This window comes from Colius striatus, chromosome 16 (genome assembly GCF_028858725.1).
Source record: "Colius striatus isolate bColStr4 chromosome 16, bColStr4.1.hap1, whole genome shotgun sequence".
Lineage (NCBI taxonomy): Eukaryota > Metazoa > Chordata > Aves > Coliiformes > Coliidae > Colius > Colius striatus.
The window spans coordinates 12846687-12860880 of NC_084774.1; the positions used below are offsets into that span (position 1 = coordinate 12846687).

The 14194-nt window shown below is 36.0% G+C and overlaps 1 protein-coding gene across 3 annotated transcripts in view; it reads right to left on the bottom strand.

Annotated features, from left to right (window-relative positions):
• RAB22A (RAB22A, member RAS oncogene family) overlaps window positions 1-14194 on the bottom strand; it is an 18437-nt gene continuing 4243 nt past the window's right edge. For 2 of the 3 annotated variants that reach the window (XM_062009309.1, XM_010207838.2), the window contains 5 exons: window positions 12417-12498; window positions 8852-8923; window positions 8622-8728; window positions 6731-6840; window positions 1-5343 (listed from right to left, as the gene is read on the bottom strand). In XM_062009309.1, coding sequence (XP_061865293.1) covers window positions 5246-5343; window positions 6731-6840; window positions 8622-8728; window positions 8852-8923; window positions 12417-12498 — 469 coding nt within the window. In that variant the 3' untranslated portion in view covers window positions 1-5245. The remainder of the gene's footprint in view (window positions 5344-6730; window positions 6841-8621; window positions 8729-8851; window positions 8924-12416; window positions 12499-14194) is intronic. The other variant, XM_062009310.1, reaches the window with a different exon arrangement.

A 14194-nucleotide genomic window follows, 5' to 3' on the forward strand; every position in this document is an offset into this window, starting at 1 on the left:
TTGTCAAGAAAACATCACGGATTTAATAGGAAATACATATTGTAACATCAGTAAAAGTTAGGCAAGATGATAGCAGTGAACAGCATATCCAAGTGCAACAACTGGATCACCCTCAGATGAAAAGCATGACTGAAGGAGTGGTCTGTATCCTTCATCATTTGAAAAAAAGAAGTAGCAGTTGCATTGTTCAATAATACATATGTGAAAACATCAACAAAAATGAAGCAAAGAAAACTCCAACTTTCTTAAAGAGGAGTACCTTTACAAAGGTAATTAGCTTCTTGAATAAAATTCATTGTTAGCGTTTAAGTTAAATTTATGAACCCCAACCTGCAAGATAATGTAATGGGAGAACCAAAATTGTTTCTTCTAAGAAGTTTTTATTCTAGAATGACAGCAGTTACAGCAAACATTGTCCCAGTTTAAGAGGAGAAATCATCTTACTGCCTTGAAATTCCATGTGAAATCAGAATCACCAAATGACTCTAAACCACTAGAACTTCTCTAAGTATTCCTAAAGAGCTGTTTATAGAATGTACACTCTGACAACACTATGCTAAAAATTCAGGGTTGAGTGGGGGGTAAGTGGGAGGGGAAAGGAGGAAAGAGCTGATCCTAGGATCATTTTATCATGTCAGAAACTATCCCAAAACCCAAGAATACTGATAGGCTTAATCTTCTTATCTGAAATATTTGTTACCTGTGGCACTTTATATAGTAATGCTTGTTTTGCTCCCCCTGCCCCAGCCAGGTCTAACTGACCAAGAAAATTTACAGTGGCAAAATGTTAGTTTAGAAGCCAGTGAATTATTCAAGTTCTCTTCATGTTTATTTTTTCTCCTGCTATGCAGCTATTGCTGCTTTTAAGTAAAATTTGCTACAGTGACTAGTTACACGGTTCAGACAGCTTCTGTCCAGCAAATCATCAATTCCCAAGATGATCTTTGCAGATTGCTGACATAGCACACCACAAATAGACTGTACTATCCTTAATAAACAGTAAAGTCTTTCACAAGGAATTCATTCAAACATCACTGCTAAAGCCTTCTTTTCCCCCTAATACTCCATATGTTATACTGGAAACTAACACTAATGTTAGGGAATAATTTAAGATTAACATTGTAAAAAAAATCTTGAGGCCAACTTTTAAACCATTCAAAATACTCAGCCTAAATTATTTTTTAATAATTACAATGAAGCTTTAACTGTAAATGTAGACAGCTTCCAATGAATCCCACATCTCTCAGCCAGGTTAAAAGAGACTTCCAAATCAGTGAGTAGGCATTCTCTCCTCTCATTCTCTTCCCAAGCATGTAAATAATCATTCTTGAGCGTGCCAGTAACATTAAATTGGCATCATGTACACCAATAGCTAAACTCTGCATAGAACACCTCTCTAACTAGTAACTGTCTGATCCTGTAGCACTTGAAGGAGAGGTCTCACTGATGTCAGTAGGGATCTGAAGTGCAATAATTTGTTTTGTTTCGACATGGATCTACTAACATAAAGTCTTTCCCTTTTTGGCAACAGCAAAAGTTTTTACAATTGCCTTAGACCTTTTCAAAGCCTACTTTGGCACTTATTATGCCAGTTTCCAGCATGTATACAAAATATACTACAAAAACTTACTGCACAGATCAAGAGCCTGACAAGTCAGCGAAGAGACTGGTGTGATTTAGAGGGTCGGATGATGACACTCTCCAAAACTTGGGGAATGCATTTAAGTTGCTTCAAAGCTTTAAGAACTAAACATTTACTAAATAGTATTTTTGTACAAATCCATAACTTTCATGGGAAAGAACTGCTGTTGTTTAGAAATAGCAAAAGTCATAATTTTCTCAGTTAAAAAAAAGCTGTGATCAATGAGATGACATGCACCTTGTTACATTTTTACACACATGACACTTTACCCCTCCAAACTTGTTTTGCAGCATTTAATTCCCTTTGGGAGTATCTGAAAGTCTACTCTCTATGATGAGCTCCATTCATTAAACAGAAAGGCATTCTGGAATAAAACTTCAGTCCTGAGCTTTTTCAACAACTTCTTTACAGAAGAAAAGTTATTAAAAATTTAGCTGGAATGGTTGATAATCAGCACTCCAAACACTCAAAGGCTAATGTATCTCCAAATAGAGAAGCTATGTTAGGACAAGATATAATCAATTTCTGCAAGCCTAGTGCAAGATGAAAGCAGATGGTCTAACAAATTATTAATACAGAAGAAACTATTTTTCTCCAACAAAAATGAAACACTGAACATGTGCATCTCATCCAGGGAAGACTGCATTCCAGCTCTCAGCTAGGGCCAACTGATCAATAAACAGTTATCTTGGCTCAAAAGAACTTACATCAACAGTCTGTCATTTTAAATAGGCATGTGTTAAAAAGCAGCCTCACTCAGTGTTTGTAGTTTGGACAATCTGAAACACTGGCTATTTCCACGTCTTCATTAACTGCGATAATTCAAGAGAAGAACTGCAAAAAGCATATGAAGTACAGTTCCACTCAGATTGGTAGCAAAACAAAAGAAGTCTGAGGCATTAAGATTCAGCTACATTTGAGAAGGGACAGATTGCTGCTGCTGCTTTAGCATTTTTGGGTGGGTTTTTTTTTTGCTGTTTTTTAAAGTCTAATTTTGGTGTATAGTAAATAAGTAAGGATAGCTCAGAAAGCAGCTCATAAAGATCTGCTAAAATATACAGATCTCTCACCTGGCTGTAGAGAACTACAATGATCTCAACACTAGCCTACCTCTCAGTCTTGCCTAGTGTCCAGTATTTCCTTCTCAAGTCAATAAACCTTGGGTAAATACTAATGAATCACTTTTTTATGTCACTGAAGAACGGATATAAACTCAATTTTTACCACATGCTAACAGGTAATAAGAATTTACAGAGGTCAAATTCCTTTTTCTACTGATCTACATGAAAGATAATTCAGTATCTGAAGTCTTCCTTCTACTATGCTCTTTCCAAGTTCAAGAAATTCCAGATTTATTACTAATCAGCTTTAATAAAAGCAGTGTTTTCTGCATCACAGTTAAAATGCTAAAGCACCTGGTATCTTGGTATAGACTTCTGAAGCACTGAACAAAATGTTTTTAAAACATTTGCATTAAATAACAACACAATTTATTTTTTAAAAACCCCATCAACTGAGATATTTCAAGGAAACTACAGACTTCCATGACTGTTGCTGTGAAGGTTCTACATTTAATTGCTAACCTGCTTTTTATAATTAAAAATATGCCCAAGAGCAAACTTACTCTGTTCTTTCATTACTAATTATATTTCCATCAAGCATTTTGTAGGAGTACTGGAGTTTTCTGTTCACAACTTATTTGCTTTGAGAGACAGGAAAGAAGAAAACATACATCAGGCTGAACACCAAATACAAAGCCATCTCTACTGTGAGATGCTTCATTAAGGATCAATGTTTCAAAGGCGCTTCAAAACAGCCTTCGTTTGATGCAGATATACTTCTTGGGCTCTCTGTAAGCACACAGCTTGTACAAATGTGGCAAAAAAGGCATAACTGACATTTGTTTGCATATTTGCAAGGTAAATAAAAGGCATGCTAAAAATGTAGTCACTGAATTTCATTAAAACATACTGATCCATTCAAAATGTCACTGTAATAATTCACCTGTTTTGCTCCAATATAGCTCAAGAATTTTCACTAATAGAAACTAATCTGAAGCACATTTCTTACAAACTTTTCTACATTTCCTTTAGAGAAAACACTTGAGATGACAGAAGACAAGATTACAAAGAATAAGCATCATCAACATGACCTCATTTTGATACTAAAGCTTAACAGTGTATTTTAGCATATACTCAAGTTTATTAAGCATTTTTTTCTTCAAAAGTATAAAGTTTCTCACTAGTGCTGGTAGGAAACAAAAAGTAAAAATAAATAAACTAGCACAAAAGGGTATGGTCAACCTATAGTTTAATTGAAAGCATACTAAAACCAATACAGAATAAGCTAAACACCAATGTGCTAAAAACCCTCACAGATGAAAAAGCCCGGGAACCAAGAGGTAACGATCTACATTACCACATGTCTTAAGGTTACTTCCTATTCGTATTTTTGTGCCCAAAACAGGAAAGACTGGGTGTACCACGGATGAAAACTTGTTCAACAGAGAGACCTCATGCTGCACCAACAGCATTTTCTATCAGTCCTTTCAAGTGGGATTGAAAGGGAAAGAATTTCAGTCTGCCTCTGGATGAACTCAGTGACAATACCCAATACACAGGAAAAAAACCTGATGGAGATTCCCCAGGAGTTTACCCATAGGTGTGGAATGGAAGGAGTGTATAAGATTGCATCATTTTTTTTTTCTGTTTTTTACATAATTTATAATACTTTAAACACTGGTCTCATAAATATAATATGAACACTTTACACATGCCAAGCAATTAAAAGCTTTCCCCAAAAAACTTTTAGGTCTTATCAGAACCACTGGCAGTATCTGTTTTCAGTCAGTAACAACTTAGTCAGAACTACAATTAGGTTTTCCTCAACCAATATCTTAATGTTAAAAAACTTGTAGGAACAAAAAGATGCCTCTAAGCATATCAGTTTACCTTAAAGTGATTAAAGTCAGCATGAAAAAAAAGATTGTCTGTGGTTTAAGATCTTTTGCTTGTGTCCCCACCCCCAGCGCATATCATTAAATAAAAAGTGCAAATGGGATTTGGGGACTGGATGGATTGATTTGCCCACTATTTGTCTTCAGTTGCTTATTCTGTAGCCACATCACAAAAACTGTCCCATCATACTTTGGATTAGCTACAATTAAATTCAAAATAAGGCTCACTGAAGAAGAGGAAGAAGTGACATCTAACTTCCAGACGCCTCTCACCCTTAAGTCCCACAAAAGTGCTCATTTCCCTTTTTACAAAAAAAACCCTAAAATCTTGATTACAAAACTATTTAACATTTCAGTTCTACCATCCATGTAGTCACCTTCCTTTCAAGCAAGACGGAAAAAGCGAGGATGGATTCCCTTTGAATGCAAGAGATACTACACTTTCTGTAAGTAAACAGGTTGACATTACAATTGCAGTCTTTTCTGCGAGTGTACAGATGTCAGATGAACTGGCCCATTTTTATAGGACCTCGGGTGTATGCACACCAGCAGATAAAGATCTAAGACTGATAATATAAACCCAACGTGAACTATTAACTTCCAAGACCACCTACTGTATAAACAAGTCTGATTTTCTAAGAGATCAGTCAACAGCAGCTGCGCTTTGTCACCGATGGCTGTCTTCTAAGTTTGAAGCCCTTGCCACTAGATGGGGGGTTGGTGTCAGTTGATGGAATTCTACGACCTACAAGGAGACAGAAAAAATTAATAGTAAACATTATACTTGAAACTCATTCTAAGCATTTGGTGGATGTTGTGTATACAAAAAGTATGCCCTCAATTAGTCATATATCATTAGTAACAATGTTCCTGCATAATAGAAAGATGACATTTAACAGTCTATACCGTGTCCATAAGAGGTACGGTTCCATAAAAGAGGCAGTTTTAAGCTAATATTGCAGCACTTACACTTCAGGCTAATCTAGGCTTGGAGAGCTAAGCTATAAAAGCACCCAGTGAATATACTCTGCAGGATGCAATACCATCTGGAATATCTTCATTGAGAATCACCATCTTGACCTGTTATTTCCACAGTAAATCATCTGCATTGGGCTTAGCATAGAAATGCTTGTAAAGATTGCTGCCTTAGTCATCTAATCAGTCTCCAAAATTGACTACTGTCGGTTTAGTTGTCTTCTTTGAAAAGGATTTATGATTTCCCCCCCCCTCATTTATTATTTAAGATCAGTTTTAGAAATCAACTATTAAGTCTGTAAATCAGGAACTTAATCTACAGCATACAGAATTTTACATCAGCTTCGATATATTCAACTGCTTTTAAGGAACCTATTTTTTTTTTTCCTTTCAATCCTATTGTTTCCGTAGTTAATCAAAGCGAAGCTTCAATGCCCACAAGCACAAATGGATTGCTGTTGGATCTTCTTTTCACAATGAGGCTGACCTACCCAAATGTCGATGCTGCTGCCTGAAGCCTAGCCTGCAAATAGTATTGCATGGAATTTACTTTGGAATACTATTTACTTTTCATGCACACACCAAAAATTTGTCATTGTTGTTCCCACCATGAACGAGACAGAAAAGATCTGCAATTTAATTAAAAGAACCCCACGGTATCACAAAAACACTTGCAAAAAGCCTACACACAGTAGTGGCTATTTCCCATATGGTAATCTAGTATTTATGAATTCTTCTATATTTGAAAAAGCACTATTTTAGACTACATACAAACACAAACAGTAAGAACTTAATTCCTTTTCTCAGATGTATAGTTTGCATATTCCTCATACCCTTTCCTTTCTCTTCCTTAACCTTGGAAGCAACAACTGAAACATTCAATAACAGATACAATAAAATGACACTGACTTCTGACACAAGTGCCCTGCTCGCTATTCCTCCAGCAGCATCATGGTAAGCTTAAAATCTTTACAAAGATTATTTAGAGGTTGTTACGTGATGAAAAATTTATACAGCTCATTTTGTAGTTCGTATTCACGTCTGATTGTAACAAATTTAAGTCAGTACATTCTCACCTAAATAACACAAAAAGAAATACAGTAATCAAATTTCTACTTGAACTTCTTTCAGAACACATTAACTGTTTAAATACTTACTAATTTCTATAAAGAGTTCATTAATGTTTATTGCATTTTTCGCACTTGTCTCTACAAATATTGCATGAATGGAATCTGCATAGTCTTTAGCATCTTTTTCCATGACTTCTCTGGAAAAACAAAGCGAAGAAAAAACTGTAAATGCAAATACCTCATTATTCAACATCTTAAGGGACAAATTACTAAGGGACAGATTAAGCTTTTAAGTGTCTAATTGAGTATTTTATATTTTACCTGTTTAGCATCACAATGCTCCTTCATCTTGAAGCTGTTGTTCATTTTTTACACTATGCTGTCTCCCTGCCTTGAGGTATGAGCATCACTGAAGCACAAACTAAACAAGGCCTTAATCCATCTGACAACATTACAGTGGAGTTTGTTTCTTGAGTGCTCTAAGTGTAGGTCTGCAATCAATCATTAGGGGGCCTTTATTCTTCACACACACCAGTTTCAGATGTACTGAAAAGATCCTAAAGCATTAGTTCCACTAATCCAGTACACGTCCTACAGCTGTTTACAAAATCAAGTCTCACAACACTGCACAGAACACTATACTAGCATTTACCTTACATGAATGCAGAGCTATAAACAGGAATGTAGACTGAGCACACACCACCACAGCTATGAAGTGAAAAAGTCATTCTGCACCTCTGAGTAGACAAGGTGAGAATGAAGTATGTTTCCTTAAACAACATAAAAAACCAAAAGCCCAATAGGTGGAGGGAGAACTGGACTAGATGTTCTATCACTTTACATACAATTTCTAGAAAACAAGCTACTTTCAGTATCAGGGACATAGGATATCAAAAGCACACTTTGTATCAGTGACACAAATATTACCTCTGACTGAAGTACAAGGGATCTTGCTCATTATCTTGAATAACAATGTTTACATAATTTATGATGCCACCTAAGCACCAAAAATTAAGCATCTGAAACTTAATATTGCATGCCTTATATTTGTCTAGGTAATTTTATGCTGTATTTCCTTCAAGACACACGCTACTTGTAACAAAAGTTAATAGAGCTCACTGGATAACTGCTGTACATTAACAATTTGTAAAATTATACTAAGAACTATCTTGGCAATGGTTCTTTAAACACATAACCATCTGTCTCCTTTGAGACATCAGCTGGGGTATCTTCTCCAAAGAAATCTAAACCCAAGATATTTTCACACACCTTCTTTCTTGGTAAATTTTGGCTTATCTAACCAGGATATCACAAAAAAAGGCTTATTTTATTTTTAGCATATGCTTGCTTAAAAGTTTGGCTGTCCATAAAGTTTCTCAATAACTTTTCCAGCTCCCTGCAACTATTTCAGCCACAGCCAGTTCCACCTCAATACTTAAGTGGGGAAGGAAGGCACCTGAACAAGCAAGTCAGAAAAACCTACACAATGCTTTCCAACATGCTCAATGTTTTTCTTAACAAAATGAGGTGCTACAGACTGACAGGAGTACGTCTTATAAAGTGAGGTAAACAGCTTGTATTACGCTGTAGTTTCACAGGCAGTTTAGGCTTGTGTAACTTGGCGCTGCCACCAGTAAAGGTAATCCTGTCTCCTCGTAAACTGCTCATTCCTAACCCTGCTATCCCACCTCTGTTATGCCAGCATGTGTTCATAGTGCAAAAGATAAATACACTTGGATCAGTCTTCCTTGTTTTTAAATGGTTAGTTTTAATCTGGATCCACTTTATGGCCTGATTCACTGCCCAGTCACACGTACTCACACCAATGCAGGGAAGAAAGTGGGCAAGACCATCCAAGGATATACTAACCAAATCTTCCCACAGTAGAAACAGCTCACACTCCTTGTGAAACTACAATGCTAGTGCAAAAGAGTGTGAATTGTTAAGTAAACACCTTCAAATTGTCAATGTTACCTACCTTACATCATTAAGATCACATTTATTTCCTGCAATAGCTACAACAATGTTTGGAGGTCCATGCTGTCGAAGCTCCTTAACCCAGTTCTTTAATGTTGAGAAAGTTTCCTGATGTGGAATAAGACAAAAGAAAAAAGAAAGAAGAGATTAAGAGTCAGAACTGGCCCATGATAAGGAAAAAAACCCCCACACCTAGAAGTAGTAATTCTGGGTCAAGATCAAATTTCTTACCTCTTTTGTGATGTCATACACTATAATGGCTGCAGCTGACCCTCTGTAATACATTGGAGCTAAAGCACGAAACTGCAAGAAAGACACCATAGATTACGAATCTGTTCTTCCACTGACCACCATGATTTCCCTATTATTGCTAGTGAAGAAAGTTAAAATTAGCTTTAAAGTTCCCATTAGAGGAAAGCCTATCTTTACAAAAAGTCTGTGCAGTAGAGTACATAAACATCCACAAAAGTATTGTTTTACAACCGCTAACCAGTACATAGTTTAAGGTTCAGCAGTAAGCCTACTGCAAAAAGCAGGAAGCCAAATTTGACCTCATTTTGACTGGACTAAAATCTCTCATTTAAAAGACTGTAGATTATGCAGATACAAACCTGCAGGGTATATGCTCAACTTTAATTGTTGAGCAATAGGAAAACAGTAAAAATTGAGCTTGTTTCTTCCCCTTAAAGACACATGCTTTTGGACAATGAGTAATTTCAAGAATACTAGTTGACTTGAAAAATTCAGAAGTTGATGTCCACCTCTAGGCCCATGGCTCTTTCAATGAAAGAGATTGTAGTTTCTTTGTGGAACTTAGAGCTTTAAGCATTTAAGATTTCCCTCAAAATTACAAACCTGCTTAAAGACTGCATAAGCCCACAACTGTGACCTACTGCAAATAAGAGCTTTACAGAACACACTATATCATAAAAAGGCTACCGCAGGCATATTTGGTTGGTAGTGCATTTGGAGGGTATAAACTAGTCCTGCACCTAGAGTATTATGAGTCTGGGACTTAATCATGTGCTCTATCATTTTTTAAAGTTGCATCAAAAATATCAATGAAGCATTCTTAAGACAGTATGAATTTAAAAAGAAACTGAGAACTTATCTAGCAATCAAAAGTCAGTCAAGGCAGAGTAAACTGCATGTCCTGCTTTGATGTAAGCAGATGTGACTTAGAGCCTTTGTGCATCTTATTACTCAGGATAAGAATCATGAATAGGTTTTATAAAGGCTTATTTAGTTCTAATAAAACACCAATTTCCTTTTTCTTTGTTTAGCTCAACTCAGAGTATATCATAGATCATTAAAATCTCGCTATAAAGCAGAATTCCAGACCACTTACATTTGGCTCCTAAATTCTGTTTTGAAAACTGGATTTTGAACACAAAGTTCAGAATATAAAAATATTTAATAGTGGTAAAAGGAAACATGGGCAGGCACTCAGTTCATCTTGGGGCATAATCCCTCTCTTCCTCTAAAGTACTATAATGTAAAGGGAAACGTATTTGGTAAACCACCACTCAATCTGGTCAACCTGGCTTTTTGATTATTTGATTATTTATGTTGGGAATAAACCAACTTTCACTTGATGATTTTGTGTTACTCTCATTTCCTGCTTGCTAACACTTAGGTACTTTTTTCCACCTAAGAGCTGTTAGAAGATAAAATACATTAAAAAAAACAGATGTTACCAGAAACTGAATTTTCTTTTGCTATTTTTACAAAGATTTCAGCTTGCCCTCCAGCCTCCAATTTGTATTTTGACAGAATTATTAAGACTCTATTACACAATTATGCAGAGAAAGTGTCAAATATTTTAGGTAAGAAGGCAAAAATCCTAATTGCTGTAAGTAATCTCCTATGAACTTTATTTATTCACCATAGAAGAAATGAGAGAAGATGTAAGGTATGTGTAAGAAGATGTAAGGACATGAGCTGTGTAAAGTGGCTTATTGCACATTTCCACCCTTGGAGTGAAGTTAGCCAGCCACTCCTTGAAGCCATGTAGAACAAGGGATTGCTCAGCTTAATGTACAACTATTAGCTACTGGGCTTTTCAAATTGAAAACAGCAAATGCTCCTCCAGAAGCCAGGACTACAAATTCTGTGCATTACACATCATAGCTCAGCAGAGACATTTTAGCTTCAAGAATGGTGTGGACATTTTTGGTATTCCAGATCACCACTGATTGGATCCCTTCCATAATTTATTATCAGATCTGTTGCACGACTAGTAAACTGTGCTACAGATTTCAGGACAAGGCAGGTATACAGACCATGTGTGAAGATATACTGGGGCTGCACGGTGACTTCTCAGGTGTAGAACATAAGCTTCACAGGTGTCACAGCTCTTGGGTCAGAGCCCTGGTAAGACATCTTTCCCTTTTTTATTTCAACGGGGATATCATGGAACTTGTATGGAAGAAAACTAAGAGGTATTACTCATAATTCTAAAAACAGGGGAAAAAAACTAAAGGAACATGCTAGTCATATACAGAGATGCTTTCTCAGATAGCAGTGAATCCATATTACAATTTTTCCCACTGCTTACAAACACAATGGAATGCTAATATGTAATGGATGTTTCCTGCCAAGTTGTGGCATGCATGTTTATAAAGCTTTGCATTTAAGAGCACATGCCTCAGAAAATTCATACCCTACCTCTCCTAAGACTTTCATTCCAGCATTAACATTTCAGAATGGGCTAGGATGTTCACTTAAGACAAACTATGTACAGCAAATGCTGAGTGACTGCTAGTAATGGATGGACTTAGATCTCTTTCAGATAACATGGATACCATTGGACATTTCACTGGGACACATCCCTGACAAGTTTGCTTTATATGGTGCTGCTGGAACAGAATAAATTGTCATTCAAAATCTAGAGCACTGAAATGCAATACAAACATACTTGAGTTACTCTCTAGTCACGAAGGCTGTTAAGCTAAAAAGCTATCAAGTCAGTTCCACCAGGAATCCAAAAGGTCAAGTGACTCTGAACAGAGATGACTGAGCCTTTACAAGGTCGGTTGGGGTGGTTTTTTTTGGCTCAGTCTCTATTTCTTGAGCTAATCCTAAAGTATAGTGATTTTCTTGAAAGATTTCGCTGGCTCCCCTCTGAAGCTTGCATGCTGCCGAGACCAAAACCTCAACTACCAAATTCAAATTTAAAAATAGACGTCTGGACATAGCTTCTAACACTATCAGATCTGAGAAGTTAAACTTCACAAAATGATAAAATACCAGTTATCACCCATAACATTGCTTGTACACTGTTTTTGAAAGCCTAAACCTACATCCTACTCACATTCATAACACTAACAATGTAGCTAAGAAAATGTAACAGTTCTGTATTTTTCAGAATTGGGATCTTACTTTTCTTATGAAACATGATTATTTGTTTCACTTTTATTCTCACATTGCCAGCTGTACTGGCTGCAAATACTGCAGTTGTATGTTTAATACAAATAAAAATGGTAGTAGAGACAGCTGTTGTCTTCTCCAGCCTGCCTTGTTTTCTTTTGACATGGCATTCCCTTTCAGTCAATCTAAAGCCAGTCTCTTGTTTTATAAGCTCTTCTTCTTAGGTAATGATTTCTAACTCTTTAACCATTATTATAATGAAAAATAAAAGCATATTTACAGCACCCATATCTTGATGAAAACCTGCATAGAAATAAACATTCAAATAAATTTTTTAAAACAATCACATTGTAACTTGCAAGGACAGGGTTGAAAAGCAACCCAAACTCTTGCCAGAACTGTCACTACAGACACTGATTCTACTTACCCTCTCCTGTCCAGCTGTATCCCAAATTAAAAATTTATGAAGCTCATTTTGATACTGTACAGTCTTGGTCATAAATGAGGCTCTGGAAAAAAAAATTACAGCTTATGCTTTTGAGAATATAAATACCTTCTTAGGACATTACTACCATAGACTTTTAAAAAAGATTTACATTCCAATAAAAGCACTTTACTCACACACACACATATAACCGATGAAGACTTTAATACATAAAGGCTGAAATTAATCTGGAAAAGCGTCTCAGAGAATGAAATTTCCTTTCAGAGGATGAAATTCAACTAACAAACCAAAAGAAACATGAATGTAAATTATAAAGCTTTTATTGTTCACAAGGTTTTGATTAAAAAAATGAAGATGTATGACCAAAAAATCCACAAGAAAGGTCAGCCTTTTTAAGAGTATTCTTCATAATAAGAGGAATCACAGCAAATCACTTAAGAGTACACCAGAAACTCTGAGGGAAAGAGATTAAATTCTCTCCCTTTCTACCACCTTTTTCGGTCTCTGCACTAATGGTCAGATTACCACTGGTAAATCCAAATTTGGGAATAAAATATGGGATATTTGTATCATTACTGTTCAGTGTTAACAGGAGAAATACATCAATCATGCGCTGATGGTACTTCAGATCCAAAATAAACCAAAGTTCAATTTGGAAATAATTTCCTAAATTATAGATTCTCACTAGAAATTTATCTTGGTTCTATAAACAAAAGTATTCCTGTACAGTCAATTTGAGCCGAACAGCTGTGTTGCTCTAATTCACAACACAACTAAACATCCCACATGTAGCTAACAGGTTAAATGCTTCTTGAAATTCTTTGACAAGTGGAACTTTTCATTGTGACAGTCATCAAATTAAAAAAAAAAGAAGAGAGACCAAGTGGCTCAAAGACAGACCACTTCACACCAACAAAAGCCTCCAAACTAGAGCTATTCTGAAGGACTTCTCTTAAGAGAAGAGGAATTACCTCTACCAAATTTTCTAGCTGCTTCTCCCAGGGAAGCAAGCACTATAAATATATAAGATGCACCTGAAAGTAGTTCTATACTCATTCATAATTCCTTTTTGATGCTATAATGGAAAACCAGATGTTTTGCAGTACCTACAGATACATGCTGGACAGGCCAAACAGAGTATGTCTTCAGCATCCTCAGATGCAATAAAAGGGCAAATTTCTGAGAGGGTTTCTACAGTTGCCCATATTTGAACCTTAATCATGAAGGTTCATGACGACAAAGTATGATTGCTCAGATAACATTAAAAGGAATGGAAACAGGACAGGAAACATAAGATTGTATCTCATGAACTCAAAAAGCCAGGAGTAAACACAGATATATTCTCAGCTTTAGTTTTGCATGACGCTCAAGCCTCCTTTCTAACCCTTACTTTGTTCTTTCCACTGCCTAGTCTCAATTCAAAATATATCTAAGGTCTAAAAAATTTACAAAATGAATATGCTTAAAATTTTGGAACTGTATCTTATTGGAGCTTCACACAATCCCTGTATTTGGGCAAGTTGATTCATTTACACTATTATAGTAAAACTACCAAGTCCTTAGACCAATAAATAATTTCATTAAGAGCACTAAGAGATCGATTTTTAGTTGGTCAATTCAAGAAAGTATACCAATTCCAATACTGCCATATTCTAGACATTAGCCACAATGCCTAGTGTCTTCTAATAGCACCTTCACTTACTACCTTTTTGTTACATGCATTCCCCTGAGAAGGACTGCACATGTGATCTCTTTGGGTT